Source organism: Hemiscyllium ocellatum, chromosome 11 (genome assembly GCF_020745735.1).
Source record: "Hemiscyllium ocellatum isolate sHemOce1 chromosome 11, sHemOce1.pat.X.cur, whole genome shotgun sequence".
NCBI lineage: Eukaryota > Metazoa > Chordata > Chondrichthyes > Orectolobiformes > Hemiscylliidae > Hemiscyllium > Hemiscyllium ocellatum.
Window position 1 is genome coordinate 52,786,264 of NC_083411.1, and position 15,839 is coordinate 52,802,102.

At 43.4% G+C, this 15,839-nt stretch overlaps 1 protein-coding gene across 1 annotated transcript in view; it reads left to right on the forward strand.

The window, feature by feature from the left end:
• Positions 1-15,839, forward strand: part of LOC132819991 (sodium- and chloride-dependent neutral and basic amino acid transporter B(0+)-like) — a 37,391-nt gene that overhangs the window by 930 nt on the left and 20,622 nt on the right. The window contains exons 2-6 of the mRNA XM_060831925.1: positions 752-905; positions 1,605-1,736; positions 7,302-7,411; positions 13,502-13,581; positions 14,382-14,514. Of these exons, the coding sequence (XP_060687908.1) occupies positions 752-905; positions 1,605-1,736; positions 7,302-7,411; positions 13,502-13,581; positions 14,382-14,514 (609 nt within the window). The remainder of the gene's footprint in view (positions 1-751; positions 906-1,604; positions 1,737-7,301; positions 7,412-13,501; positions 13,582-14,381; positions 14,515-15,839) is intronic.

Sequence of the window (15,839 nt, forward strand, 5' to 3'; positions counted from 1 at the left end):
ACGTAAAATGAACTCGGGTAGCAGGGGATGACAATTATACTTCTAATATGGGAGAAGACCCGTTCATTTTTAGAAGAAATCTTAGATAGCTTTTCTTTGGCTGAAGTTCAACTTGGTTTGGATTCACTTGGAAGCTATTCCTTTTAAAACCAGTGCTTTGCCCAAACCCTGAGGACAGGGAATGAATGCCCTTTGATCGTAACTGTTCTGAAAACAAATCATTTAACTCAATAGAAATGTTTAGGGTGGAAATTGAATGATTAGCTAAGCAGAGTTACACCTGTTATGAAACACAGTAAGAGGCTGACTTCTGACTCAACAAGAATAATCCATTCATGAGAAGTTGAAGGACTTTTGGCCAAAAGGAGTGTCCTCATTTTACTTCCAATTCTTGTGCAAGTGGAAGAATAGTTCATTGATGTCTGAAAATGGACCGAAGGCATTTATTTCTGTTCTTACTGAATGCCAATCGGCCAAACCCTCCACAGGATACGGTGAGTATTTCAACAAAACAAAACAGTAAAAATCCATGTAAGACAATTTCAGATACTGTTGATTTGTAGATTTTGGTCGTTGTGAATTGTAGACTCTCTGTGGACATCTGGCTGTTTCTAACCTGACAGACATTGCTGCTAAATAGAGAATTGCACCATTTTCCGATAGTTGTGGGAGTGGTGACTATACATTTCACTTGAGATCTAGTCTGAGAAAGATTAATGTCTGAGCTTGCCATTTCAATTCTTTCTCCCAGGATACTGCCAATGAACATGGTGCTGTGGGTGATGAGAATGTGGAACGGGGTAACTGGTCTTCGAAGACTGATTACCTGCTCTCAATGATTGGTAATGCAGTGGGTTTTGGGAATGTTTGGAGATTTCCTTACCTGGCTTACAAAAACGGAGGAGGTATGGTAGAGAAATTAAAAATATCGGAGAGTAAAAAAGGCAGAACTAAATGGATCGATTTGTTGACTTATCCTGAAAATTGTAGTTCAGTAAATAACAAATGTTTATTGCACTAAAAATGATATAGTAAATAATGCAGAGTTAAACAATTTCAATGTGAACTGGTAAATTCAATCCCACAGCTCACAAGTTTGACTACTATTTTCTTATGAAGAGAGAGATATGTCAAGGTAATAGTTTAAAATTAGCAATGTGATGCATCAAATATATACTACTTATAAACCAAAGTAAATGGTTCATTTATTAATTTGCAATGTATTTTCAGTTGATATTGTTTAGAATGCATGAGCCATCCACCTCAGATATATTTACTGCACAATGTGTGAAATCCTCAGAATAGCAGGCTCCTCAGTGAGGCCCTGTGTTCAGGCTGGTACATTATCATCAAAACTGCTCAAATCAGGGCTCTTCACAACCCACACCATTGGATTGATGGAAACCAAGCGCAAATGTATAAGAAATGTCACAACATGACTGTGTAAAGTGACCTGAAAAGATATCTGATTGTGTTAGAGAGTGAAATTCATAAAACGGGAATTTGGACATTCGTAGAGATTTCAGGGTAAATTTTAATCCACCCCACACAGTGTAAGCATGGAGTTTCACTTGAAAATTGAAGTCCTTTCCGCTATTTTCCAGGTGCATTCCTTATTCCCTATTCTGTCATGCTGGCCCTTGTTGGGATACCATTGTTTTTCTTGGAGTGTTCCTTTGGTCAGTTTGCCAGCCTTGGGCCTGTTGCAGTCTGGAGGGCTGTGCCTATGTTACAAGGTGAATGTTTATTTTATCGATACAGTCACAGCAAATTTGGAAAAGTAATAGTGTTGATTTAATAAATAATAATAAACCTCCCTTATCTGACAAAGGTTAAAGCCAAGCTTGTGAAGTAATGTTGCACTCTGATCTGCCATACATGTTATTAGATGTGGTACATGCTGTCTATTGGTTTTTGGCTCATAGTTTGTCAGGTTTTTTTAATAAAATGATGAATTGAAACCCAGGATTCGGGACCTAACACAGCAGAGTGACATCATTGGTAAGGCATAAGTTCATTGGTTGATAATAGCTACTAACATGACTGTTATTGGCTACTTTCAGGTTGAAGGTAAATAAGGGAAATATTTAAGGTTACAAATTAAAAGATCAGTTGGAATTTTTTGAAAAAAATCAAATTAAGAACTTTTTAAATAAAATCGAGAGGCAGGGCTAGGCAATATCTTGTAACTGCCTGAAATTGGAGTTGATGGACCCTACTGAGGAGCTGAAAATGTATTGCTGGAAAAGCGCAGCAGGTCAGGCTGCATCCAAGGAGCAGGAGAATCGACGTTTCGGGCATGAGCCCTTCTTCAGGAATGAGAAGAGTGTGCCAAGCAGGCTAAGATAAAAGGTAGGGAGGAGAGACTTGGGGGAGGGGCGTTGGAAGTGCGATAGATGGAAGGAGGTTAAGGTGAGGGTGATAGGTTGGAGTGGGGGTTGGAGCGGAGAGGTCAGGAAGAAGATTGCAGGTTAGGAAGGTGGTGCTGAGTTCGAGGGTTGGGACTGAGACAAGGTGGGGGAGGGGAAATGAGGAAACTGGAGAAGTCTGAGTTCATCCCTTATGGTTGGAGGGTCCCTAGGCAGAAGATGAGGCACTCTTCCTCCAGCCATTGTGTTGCTATGGTTGGAGGATGGAGGAGTCCAAGGACCTGCATGTCCTTGGCGGAGTGGGAGGGGGAGTTGAAGTGTTGAGCCACGGGGTGGTTGGATTGGTTGGTCCGGATGTCCCAGAGGTGTTCTCTGAAATGTTCCGCAAGTAGGCGGCCTGTCTCCCCAATATAGAGGAGGCCACATCAGGTGCAGCGGATGCAGCAAATGATGTTTGTGGAGGTGCAGGTGAATTTGTGGCAGATATGGAAGGATCCCTTGGGGCCTTGAAGGGAAGTAAGGGGGGAGGTGTAGGTGCAAGTTTTGCATTTCTTGCAGTTGCAGGGGAAAGTACTGGGAGTGGAGGTTGGGTTGGTGGGGGGCGTGGACCTGACAAGGGAGTCACGGAGGGAGTGGTCTTTTCGGAACGCTGATAGGGGAGGGGAGGGAAATATATCCCTGGTGGTAGGGTCCGTTTGGAGGTGGCGGAAATGATGACGGATGATATGAGGTTCAATGTGACCACATCTGTGACAAGTGTTAGTTTCTCTTGTGTATGACCTGTCCTTCTTTGTGTGTGGCTGCATCAAGCTGTGTGTAGCTCCTCAGTACACAAACACTAAATCTGACTATGTACTGAGGTTCTACTTGTCCCTGGTGTTGTGAAGGATGGGACTGGTCTTGTTGCTGCAGACTGCTCCAAGGAATTTGACTGTTCCATATCGCCTGTCCTTTGTGAAGAATTTCAAAACACTTTTCACCACAGGTCTATTAGGAAGAGGTCAGTATGTAACATCCTCAAGACCCTGTTGGAAAAGGACAGGTTAGTCAGCAGACTGTCAAAGTCATTTCGCAGAATGCCTCATCGCCAGAATTTTCAAACAAGCACCATGACATCACTTGGCTCATGGTGAGAAGGGCAGTACCTGTGAAATTCTTCTTGTACGCCTGGATTGTCTGCGCCACTGCATGTTGCCTACAAAGCGGTTTAAGGAGGAGGAGTTTGTGACTGTCTCACATCTCCTGCTGGAATATGCCTTTGCAAAGAGAGACTGGAGAGAGATGCCACAACTGTGTCACTCGCCCATCTCCACTGACTTGCAGCTGTCTGCACTGGACCCGCTGTTATAGGAGTCACCATTCTTCAGGTGCCATCTCATCACTGCTGGGCCCATTTCAATGCTGCCTCCAATATTGGGTAGACCTTTGGGCCCCACAATCAGGAGTTCCCACTCCGGGCCTCCCGTGATTCCAGCCAGGAGTCTCCTGCTCCGCTGATTCCTTGGTGACACCAGGTGTCCCCGCTCTGGGCCTACTGCGAGCCGGAGTGCCTCATTCCACTGACAGGCCAGTCTGCTGGTGTGCCAAGATTCCCACTCCAGCCACCGCCCTCCAATATGCCAGCACTGGCACCTTAAAGAGTCCATCACCTCCGTCTCCGATTGCTGGAGGAGCAGGGGAATGTCCTTGCTACCATCACTGCCACCTCCAATTACCGGAAGGCTGTCACCACTCCGTGTAAAGCCTGCTCTTGTTGCCTCTGACCAACCCACCAAAGAAACGAGAAATGAAAAGAAAAAAAATCAAGAGAGAGCAGAAATTAAAAGATTTTTAAAACGTAGATGGAAGTGGATGAGCTCTAGATAAGAGTCTGCGTGCAGCCCTGCTACACTGTCGCCATCTTGGAAAATTGAGGGTTTGCAGAGCAAAAATGACCCTGACGAGAGTTATGTCCAGGCCTCCCAGCAGCAGTCAGGATATGGGTCAGAAAATAAATCAGGAGGTAGAAAAGGCATGTAAAAAATGATGCACAATTGCAGTAATCATGGGAGTCTTCAATATACAACTGGACGAGGAAAATCAGGTTGGTAGGGGATCCAATAAAAAAGGGATTTGCAGACTGTCTACAAGGTGATTTGTTCGAGCAACTTGTGATAGAGCCCTCCAGGGGACAGGCAATTCTGGATTTGGTGCTGTGTAATGAGGTAAACTCGATTAAGGAGCTTAAGGTGAATGATCCATCGGGGGCAGTGGCCATAATATGATAAAATTCACCCTTCAGTTTGAAATGGAAGAGCAGGAATCTGGTGTAAGATCTTTACAATTGAGTCAATGCAACCAGAAAGCCATGAGGGAGGGGCTGACCTGAGTTGATTGGAAGGGGACCATAACAGGGAGGACGGTAGAGCAGCAATAGCAGGAGTTTCTGGAGGTAGTTTGAGGGGCAAAACAGAAATTCATCCCAAGGAAGAAGAAACATAGTAAAGGGAGGATGAGGCAACCACGGCAGACAAGGGAAGTCAGGAATAGCATCAAATCAAAAGGAAAAGCATCCAATGTGGTGAAAATTAGTGGGAAGTCTGGAAATTTGGAGGCAGTTAAAAACTAGCAGAGGATACTTACAAAAACAATAAGGGGGAAGAAGATGAAATCTGACGATAAGCAGATTGTAATATAAAAGAAGATTGCAAGAGTTGCTTTAGATGCATAAAAGGTCAGAAAGAGGTGAGAGTGGACATTGGACCATTAGAAAATGAGGCTGGGGAAGTAGTAATGGGGAACAAAGAAATGGTGAAGAAAGTGAATAGGGACTTTGCATCAGTCTTCACTGGTGGGAGGCACCATTAGTGTGCCAGGATGTCAAGAGTCAGGAGGCAGAGGTGAGTGTAGGGGCCATTCCTGTGGGGAAGGTGCTGGGGAAGCTGCAAGGTCTGTAGGTGAGTAATTCAGCTGGGTCAGATGGACTACACCCCAGAATCCTGAAGGTGATAGCTGAGGAGATTGTACAGGCATTGTTGGTGAACATTCAGGAATCACTGGAGTCAAGGAAGTTGCCAGACAACTGGAAAATGGTTAATGTAACATCCCTGTTTCGGAAGGTATGGAGGCAGAAGGGAGGAAACTATAAGCCGGTTAGTCTGACCTTGATCATTTATAAGATTTTACAGTCCATTATTAAGGATGAGATTGTGGAGGGTTTGGAAGTGCATGGTAAAGTAGGGCTGAGTTAGCACAGCTTCATCGAGGGTAGGTCATGTCTGACAAGTTTGTTAGAATTCTTGAAGGTGGTAATGAGCAGGTTAGACGAAGGAGAACCAATGGATGTGATCTATTTGAATTTCCAGAAGGCCTAAAATCAGGAGCCATGTATGAAGCTGCTAAATGGGATAAGAGCCGGTGGTGTTAGGGGCAAGGTCCTGACATGGTTAGATTAGTGTGGAAATAGGCCCTTTGGCCCAACAAGTCTACACTGACCCTCCAAACAGTAACCCATCCAGACATGGATAGAGGATTGGCTGACTGGCAGAGGGCAGAGATTAGGGATAAATCCACCAGTTCCACAAGGACTGTTGGGACCACAACATTATGCATTAACAATCTGGACAAAGGGACTGGGGGCATCGTTGCTACGTTTGCAGTTGTCACAAAGATTGGTAGAGGGACAGGAGGGGCTGAGGAAGTGGGAAGTCTGCAAAAGTACTTACAGTGTGAGGAGAATGGGCAAAGAAATGGCAGATGGAATACAGGATGGGAAATTGTGAGAGTTATGCAATTTGGTAAGAAGAATAGAAACAAAGACTATTTTCAAATTGGGGAAAGGCTTTGGAAAACCGAAACATAAAGGGTAGTTTAGGATTCCCTTAAAGTTAACATGCAGGTTCAGTTGGCAGGTAGGAAGGCAAATACAACGTTAACATTCATTTCAAGAGGGTTAGGATATAAGAGCAGAGATGTGCTACTGAGGTTCTATAAGGCTCTGGTCAGACGGCATTTGAAATATATGAAAATGTTTGGACCCTATGTCTCAGAGAGGATGTTCTGACCTTGGAGGGGTCCAGAGGAGGTTTACAAGAATGATCCCAGGGATGAAGGGATTGTCAAATGAGGAACAGTTAAGGACTCAAAGGAGCCGAGGAGGATTTACAGAATAATGACATTTACAGAATAATGACATTTACAGAATAATGAATGGTCTGAATAGAGTAAACCTGGAGAAGATGTTTCCACTAGTAGGAGAGACTGGGACATGAGGGAACAGCCTCAAGCTGAAGGGACAACTCATCAGAACTGAGATTAAGAGGAATGTCCACAGCCAGAGGGTGGTGACTGTGGAACTCATTGATGCAGCAGGTTGTGGAGGCCAAGTCATTGAGTAAACTCAAGACAGAGATAGATAGCTTCTTGGTGGTAAGGGGTTCAAGAGTTATGGGGAGAACTCAAGAGAATGAGGTTCAAAGACATATCAGCCATGACTGAATGGCAGAGCAGACTCAGTGGGATGAATGGCCTAATTCTGCTCCTATACCTTATGACCTTATGGCCTAAGACTGGGCATGTGTGATTATCACCACTCACAATGATAATGGTGTCCTAAAGAATTAGTGAGAGGGCAAATAACGGTGAAGACAAGGAGCATCATTCTTGTAATCTAGACAAAGAACTATAACATAATTAACATTTCCTGTTTAATACAAAAAGCCTTTGAAATCTTTACTGTTGGACACTGAATGTTGAAGCAGCCAACATTATCGATTGAACAAAACCGATATTTCCCCAAAGGTGTGGTCAGCCAGGGCAGTCTCCCTGTTCTGTCCTGTGCTCACTGAAAGAAAATCCAATTTGGTTGAATGACCAGCCAAATGCATGTCAAATACATTATTTTAAATCAATAATTCACAAACCAGACTCCCCTGTTCTTTCTTCTGTTTTCAGGTGTGCGGATTGCTATGATGCTTCTGATTACAATGTCCAACATTTTGTACAACTGCATCGTTGGCTACAGTCTATACTACCTGTTTGCTTCCTTCCAATCACCCCTACCATGGGCAGACTGCTTCAGGTGGTGGGGAGCAGATGAAACATGCAGCAGGACCCCCAAAGGTACAGTGTTTAGCTTCTACTGGGGAAAGTGTACACACTGACTGTTCATTGTTCATTCTGTCAGTCTGAGTGAGGGAGAGAGATGAACAATAGTTTCAGTGACCATCCTCATTGTGGCCATACAGCAGAAAGACTCGGATAGAAAGCAGCAGCAGGAATCATGGCACTGAGTCACTGGAATAGCAGGACAGTCAGTCAGAAATAAATAGTGAAACATCAGAATTTAACAGTCTTTCACATGTCTCACGTTTACTTTCACCTTGTCAATAAGTCTGTGTTGTGTTCTTTCTGACTGCGTTCATTGTTTGTATCTCTCTCCATCCCTGTATTGTGTCTCACACTGACTCCCTTCTCTGTCTATTACTGTGTTTTTTACAGCTATCATTTTCTTAACTTATTCTCTTTCTCTGAGTTTTTCCAAATATCGATCATCTCACATATATTTCTTACACAGTCTGACTCTAAGACACACAGAGTTTTTGTTGCAATTATTTAAATGTCTCATCTCTTTAATTTCATCTCATCTTCCACAATAACACTATTTAACTCAGGATGTCTCATGCCACTATCAAAGGTTCATGTTGTGTGAATTGACAAGACTTAATGTGAAATCTTGATGTGAGTCAAGTTGAAATTTCTGAAACAGAGGACAAAATACTTCAGCTTTGAAAGAAAATCTACTTTTAAATAAACTGGGATTGTGGGTGTTCCCCTGACCATACTGTACAGACTGGGGCTGTGGGTGATCCTGGACATCAACTACAGTCTGCACAATATGGTGATAAATCACCCACAGTCCCAGTCTGTACAATACAGACAGGGGTCACCCACAGTCCCAGTCTGTACAATACTGTCAGGGATCACCCACAGTCCCAGAGTGTATAATACAGTCAGGGATCATCCACAGTCCCAGTCTGTACAATACAGTCAGGGATCATCCACAGTCCCAGTCTGTACAATACTATCAGGGATCATCCACAGTGCCAGTCTGTACAATACAGTCAGGGATCACCCACAGTCACAGTCTGTACAATACAGTCAGGGATCACCCACAGTCGCAGTCTGTACAATACAGCCAGGGATCACCCACAGTCCTAGTCTGTACAATACAGTCAGGGATACACCTACAGTCCCAGTCTGTACAATACAGTCAGGGATCACCCACAGTCCCAGTCTGTACAATACTGTCAGGGATACACCTACAGTCCCAGTCTGTACAATACAGTCAGAGATCATCCACAGTCCCAGTCTGTACAATACAGTCAGGGATACACCCACAGTCCTCGTCTGTACAATGCGGTCAGGGGTCACCTACAGTCCCAGTCTGTACAATACAGTCAGGGATCACCCACAGTCCTAGTCCGTACAATACAGTCAGGGATCACCCACAGTCCCAGCCTGTATAATACAGTCAGGGATACACCCACAGTCGCAGCCTGTACAATACAGTCAGGGATCATCCACAGTCCCAGTCTGTACAATATACTCAGGGATCACCCATAGTCCCAGTCTGTACAATACAGTCAAGGATCACCCACAATACCAGCCTGGACAATAAAGTCAGGGATCACCCACAGTCCCAGTCTGTACAATACAGTCAGGGATCACTCACAGTCCCAGTCTGTACAATACAGTCAGGAATCACCCACAGTCCCAGAGTGTACAATACTGTCAGGGATCACCCACAGTGCCAGTCTGTACAGTCAGGGAACACCTACAGTCCCAGAGTGTACAATACTGTCAGGGATCACCCACAGTGCCAGTCTGTACAATACAGTCAGGGATCACCCACAGTCCCAGTCTGTACAATACAGTCAGGGATACACCCACATTCCCAGTCTGTACTATACAGCCAGGGATCATCCACAGTCCCAGTCTGTACAATACAGTCAGGGATCATCCACAGTCCCAAAGTGTACAATACTGTCAGAGATCACCCACAGTCCCAGAGTGTACAATACTGTCAGAGATCACCCACAGTCCCAGAGTGTACAATACAGTCAGGGATCACCCACAGTCCCAGTCTGTACAATACTGTCAGAGATCACCCACAGTCCCAGTCTGTACAATACAGTCAGGGATACACCCACATTCCCAGTCTGTACTATACAGCCAGGGATACACCCACAGTCCCAGTCTGTACAATACTGTCAGGGATCACCCACAGTCCCAGAGTGTACAATACAGTCAGGAATCACCCACAGTCCCAGAGTGTACAATACTGTCAGGGATCACCTACAGTCCCAGAGTGTACAATACTGTCAGGGATCATCCACAGTGCCAGTCTGTACAATACAGTCAGGGATCACCCACAGTCCCAGTCTGTACAATACAGTCAGGGATCATCCACAGTGCCAGTCTGTACAATACAGTCAGGGATCACTCACAGTCCCAGAGTGTACAATACAGTCAGGGATCATCCACAGTCCCAGAGTGTACAATACTGTCAGAGATCACCCACAGTCCCAGAGTGTACAATACTGTCAGAGATCACCCACAGTCCCAGAGTGTACAATACAGTCAGGGATCACCCACAGTCCCAGTCTGTACAATACTGTCAGAGATCACCCACAGTCCCAGTCTGTACAATACAGTCAGGGATACACCCACATTCCCAGTCTGTACTATACAGCCAGGGATCACCCACAGTCCCAGTCTGTACAATATAGTCAGGGATCACCCACAGTCCCAGTCTGTACTATACAGCCAGGGATCATCCACAGTCCCAGTCTGTACAATATAGTCAGGGATCACCCACAGTCCCAGAGTGTACAATACAGTCAGGGATACACCCACAGTTCCAGTCTGTACAATACTGTCAGGGATCACCCACAGTCCCAGAGTGTACAATGCAGTCAGGGATCATCCAAGTCCTGTATTTTTGCATTGAAGAGCTTCATATCTTTATTCCAAAAAAAAACTCTCGAAATTTTAGGACATTTCCATTATCCAATATTCCAGAAGAATAGAACTCAGTTTTTCTCTGCCTCAGACGAAGTGATGGAAGCTGGTACAATTAAAACATTTAAAAGTTAGCTGGATGTGTATATGAATGTGAAGGGTTGAGATGGATACGGGCCAAATGTTGGCAAATTGGACTAGATTAATTTCAGATATGTTTTTTAGCATGGACAAGTTGGACTGAAAGGTCTGTTCCTGTGCTGTACATCTCTCTGACTCGATGACTCTTGATGTTATTTGTTCCATTTAGTATTTCAAAATCCGTGACACAGTCATCTTTTTAGTTTTTAATTTATAAAGAATAGAATCATTGTCTGTCTAATACCATACAGTTAGGGACATCCATCAACACCCAGAAGACATGGATTTCCCATTATACACCCACAGAATTCAGTGATGGAAGTCCTTATCTCCATAGGCTAGGACTCATTCAAGTAGCGATTGATTCCTACATCTTCTACTACAGAATTTGGAATGTTACATCTTGCCAAAAATAATTCAGATATGAAGAAGTTATTTTTGAGCTAAAATTACAATGTAATTTTTGAAAACAGTTGTTTCATCTTATCCTTGAGATTTATGTTATTTGAAATTTCATTTTTACATTGCTAGTTTCTGAAAGTGAATTGATAAGAGTACATTCAACAATGTGGTTCATCTGGGCTCAGAGTAATTATTGATGTCCGTAAGATCATAAGACCATAAGATATAGAAGCAGAATTAAGCCAATTGTCCCATCAGGTATGCTCCACTATTCGATCATCACTGATATGTTTCTCAAACTCATTCTTCTGCCTTCTCCCTGTAATGCTTGATCACCTTACCAATTAAGAACTATTTAATCTCTGCCTTAAATTCACCCAATGACTTGGCCTCCACAGCCCTCTGTAGCAATGAGTTCCATAGATTCATCACTCTCTGGCTGAAGAAATTTCTCCTCACCTCAGTTCAAAAGGGTTATCCCTCCACTCTGAGACTGTGCCCTGGGATCCTGGCCTCTCCTATGCATGGAAACAACTTCTCCACATCTACTCTATCCAGGCCTGTCAGTATTCTTAAAATTTCACTGAGATACACCCTCAAGGAAAGACACAGAGTCCTCAACTGCTCATCATGTGATAAGCCCTTCATCCCCAGGATCATTCTTGTAAACCTCCTCTGAATCTCTTCCAATGCCAGCACATCCTTCCTTAGATACAGGGCACAAAACTGCTCACAATATTCCAAATGAGGCCTGACCAAAGCTTTACACAGACTCTACAGTACATCCCTGTTCTTGAGTTCTAGCTCTCTTGAAGTGAGTTGCATTTGCCTTCATAACTGCCAATGAAACTTGCATGTTAACCTTAAGGGAATCCTGAACCAAGACTCTCAAGACCATGTGTACTTCAGATTTCTGAAGCCTTTCCCCATTTAGAAAATAGTCTATGCTTCTATTCTTCCTACCAAAGTGCACTTCCTCACACTTTTCCACATTGTATTCATCTGCCACTTCTTTGCCCACTCTCTTAATCTCTGTAAGCCTTCTATAACCTCCTCACTTCCTCACCACTACCTGTCCCTTCACTTCGCTTGTCTCATCTGCAAACTTAGCAACAATGCCCTTAGCTCCTTCATCCAGATTGTTAATGTATAATGTGAAGGTCCCAACACTGATACCTGCAGAACTCCACTAGTCACCGGCTGCAATACCCAAAAAAGCCCCTTTATCACCACTCTCTATCTTCTGCCAGGCAGCCAATCCTCTATCCATGCCAGTACTATGCCCCAAATGCCATGTGCTCTTATCTTATTTAACAGCATCCTGCTTCAGTCACCAATCAGCTGAAAGGCTTTTAAAATTAAATGCATCACAAACTAAATATAAATGCATTCTTTTTGTGCGTAACCAAAGCTAAAGAAGGAGATCTTCTTTATGAAAATCCTCCACCTCACTAAGAAAGCTTCAGTACAATCAATAATTAACAATCTGCTCTGAAAACCCTGCACATGGCTTCACAGCTGTGACACCCTGCCCCCAACTTCCTCTGGAAATGTGATATCACCCCCAATTCTCTGCCAATATGAAACTTGTCCCCACCCTCCCATTCACTGTTACCATTGGACTCCATCCCCCTCCACCAATGTTGTTGCTACTGGAACCGACCAACAAGACTGCTCCCTTCCCCCCCAAAATTCTCCTATCATCCTCAAGTTACCCTCAACACTGGACTATTTAGCAAACTCCATTGATATCCTGCACCATGGCATCTTACAAACTTGGCACCCTACACCTCCTCAGCTGGCACCTTATCCACCTGGCAACCTGTCACCCTGCTCCTATCCACATGGAATTTTACATAGCTCTCGATTTGCATATCTGCACCCTACCTACATGCACCCTATTTAGCTGGCACCCTTTTCCTATCAGTTTAGCACCTTCCCTTCCCTGCACCCTAACACACATTTATGTTATGAACTTCCTGTTTGACAGCAGCTGTCAGGAACATTAAAATGTGAGAAGACAGCAGTTGTGAAAAGGGGTTTTGCTTTCCCCTGGCAGGCTCTGTGCTGTGAAAGCACTGTCAGATTGAAAATGTGGCTCCCCATTTCTGAGAGAGCCCTGAGTTGAATCGACCGCTCAGAACTGTGGAGCTCCATTCATTCATTTTGTAAAACAAGGAGTATGTGAGACTCTCCTTCCCTGGATAATCCAGCCCATTATAATCCTTAAAGTCTTCTCCAATAACTACTAGTGAATACTTTTGAAGTAACTTTTTAGATACAGTACCATTTTAATTTGGTTTTCTAATTATGCAGACTTTTATCCAACAAGAGATTAAGCAGATTGAGCACCAGAGCAGGACTGTGCTGAGAGTGAGTGCACGGACTGTACCTCTGTGTTCTGATCTATGCATAACCTTACCCATGTAATCAAAAGGATTAACTAATTCAGTCAGAGTGAAACAGTGACCCTGGTTATATTGAAATGGAATGCAAAATTGATGTATAATACTGAAACATATTTTCCAGAGACTCTCTGCAATCTCACTCTGACTGATGGATATTTTGAAATCGTTAATATAACACAGCTGCAGGAAAACAATGGATCTTGTCCAAATGGATCAGAAATCTCCAATCCTCACCAGGGCCCGAGTGAGCAATACTGGGAGTAAGTACCTTGCTGCAGATAGCTGCACCAATAACCTATTGGGCCAGTAACTCCTCCTGGGTTGGTTAGTTTGTTTATATGTGTTTAATGAGAGAGAAGTTGTTGCATTTTGATTGAGGTATTATTTACATTGCACACTTGTTACGAAATGGCATCATGGGAAGGAAACTTTTACTATTTAATATTCCTCTGGTTTCTAAGCATTGTAACTTTGACAATATTTATAAAGCAAAACACTTTTCTTTGTTTTCTTGCTCTTCAAGGATAATATTCATGACCAGAATTCTTAAACATGAAATGGTTAGAATCATGTGTGACTGATGTTCATTTCTCTGCTTTTAATTGTAATAAGTTATTATTTTAACACACAGTCCTGGGACTGGATTTAGATTAACTGTCTGGAGGTAGATACCATGTGTAGGAAGATGAAGGAGCTGAATTCATTGGAAGACATAGTGACTAAACCAGATAGGTTTCACAGTGCATTGTGAAGCAGTCAGTGAAACATTGTCAGAAACTCTTTCACATCAAATCAGCTCTGCAGGGAATCTCATCAACTTGTTTGAACAAAGCTTTACATTGAAAAATATCAATACACACGAGGAAAAAAATGTCATACAGAATATCAAACTTCACATTTATTTCTGAGTGCAAGTATCAAAGCTTCTATAAATCAAAAATTAATTTAGATATTACACAACTCTGTTTGTTAAATACATTGATGCACTATGTCTAAAAACATCTGTGTGTAATAAAGAGTGTCCTAACTTGCTACATGTTTTTGTTCTTATTTTCTGTAGTAAAGCAGTTTTACGCCGTTCCAGTTCAATGGATGAGACTGGGGAGGTAATCTGGTATTTAGCCCTCTGTCTGCTTCTTGCCTGGCTAATAGTTGGGGCAGCATTATCAAAAGGAATCAAATCTTCAGGAAAGGTAAATGATTGGTGATAAATAAAGTTAAAACTCGTGACAAAGTAACAGTAAAGCGAGAAACGATAAATAATTTGTGAAGTGTCTGGTTTATCTCCCAGGTGATGTTAACAGTGTCTCTATGGGAAATGGGAGATTCATAATTCATCAACACTTCAGGCCTGAGGGAGATCTGAAGAACGTTCTCCTGAGGGAAAGAACAGCAACTTCCCCAAACCCCTGCAATGTGTCCCTCATTCTAAGGGTTCACTCACTGACACTGGAATTCTGGGTGAATTTCCAATTGCTGTGGAAGGCTGAGGAAGGATTGGGGGTTGGGGGGGAGTGGGGGTGGGTGTGGTGGCGGTGATGGGGAAGGATAGGATCAGGGTTTTATTTGAGTGAAATGAGATTTGTCTGGACATGAGAATGGGACTGAGACCTGAGGAACAATCATTAGGTAAAAACAATAAAATGCTGGTAATGCTCAACAGCTTATGAAGCACCTGTCAAGACAAACCGAGCTAATCTTTCACTTCCATGGACTTTCATCTGACCGAGAGAAATAAATAGCAGTTTAAGAGGTTTCTTAAGACAATGGACATGGGGAATATGGTTCGGTGAATAAAAGGAAGATTCTGTGATAGGTTGGAGGACAACAGAGGTTAACTAACAAAGCTCTGACCTTCATCCCCGTTGTATTGTTGGATAGGTTCCAAACCAAAGAGCAAATGTAATTTTAAGGCTGTTAGAAGAATCACAACGTGACATTCCAGTGTAATGTGCCTTTAGTAGTTATTAATGTTGAAGGAATATGTTGTAACAGCTGTGGGTTGAATCTGTTAGTGACATGAGCAGCCTTTGCTAAGGTGAGATTTAATGCAGAATCAGGTGAGAAATCTCATAAGGTCCAACTTGACGTCAGGAACAACTTGCTGTGTCTTTTATGTACCTACCCAGTGAGGAGGTGAGCTTCTTGGGTAAGAATTACCTTTGAGTAAAAAGTGAGGTTTGCAGATGCTGGAGATCAGAGCTGAAAATGTGTTGCTGGTGAAAGCACAGCAGGTCAGGCAGCATCCAAGGAACAGGAAATTTGACGTTTCGGGCCAGAGCCCTTCATCAGGAATGAGGAGAGTGTGCCAGGCAGGCTAAGATAAAAGGTAGGGAGGAGGGACTTGGGGCGATGGAGATGTGATAGGTGGAAGGAGATCAAGGTGAGGGTGATAGGCCGGAGTGGGGTGGGGGCGGAGAGGTCAGGAAGAAGATTGCTGGTTAGGAGGGCGGTGCTGAGTTCGAGGGAATCGACTGAGACAAGGTGGGGGGAGGAGAAATGAGGAAACTGGAGAAAT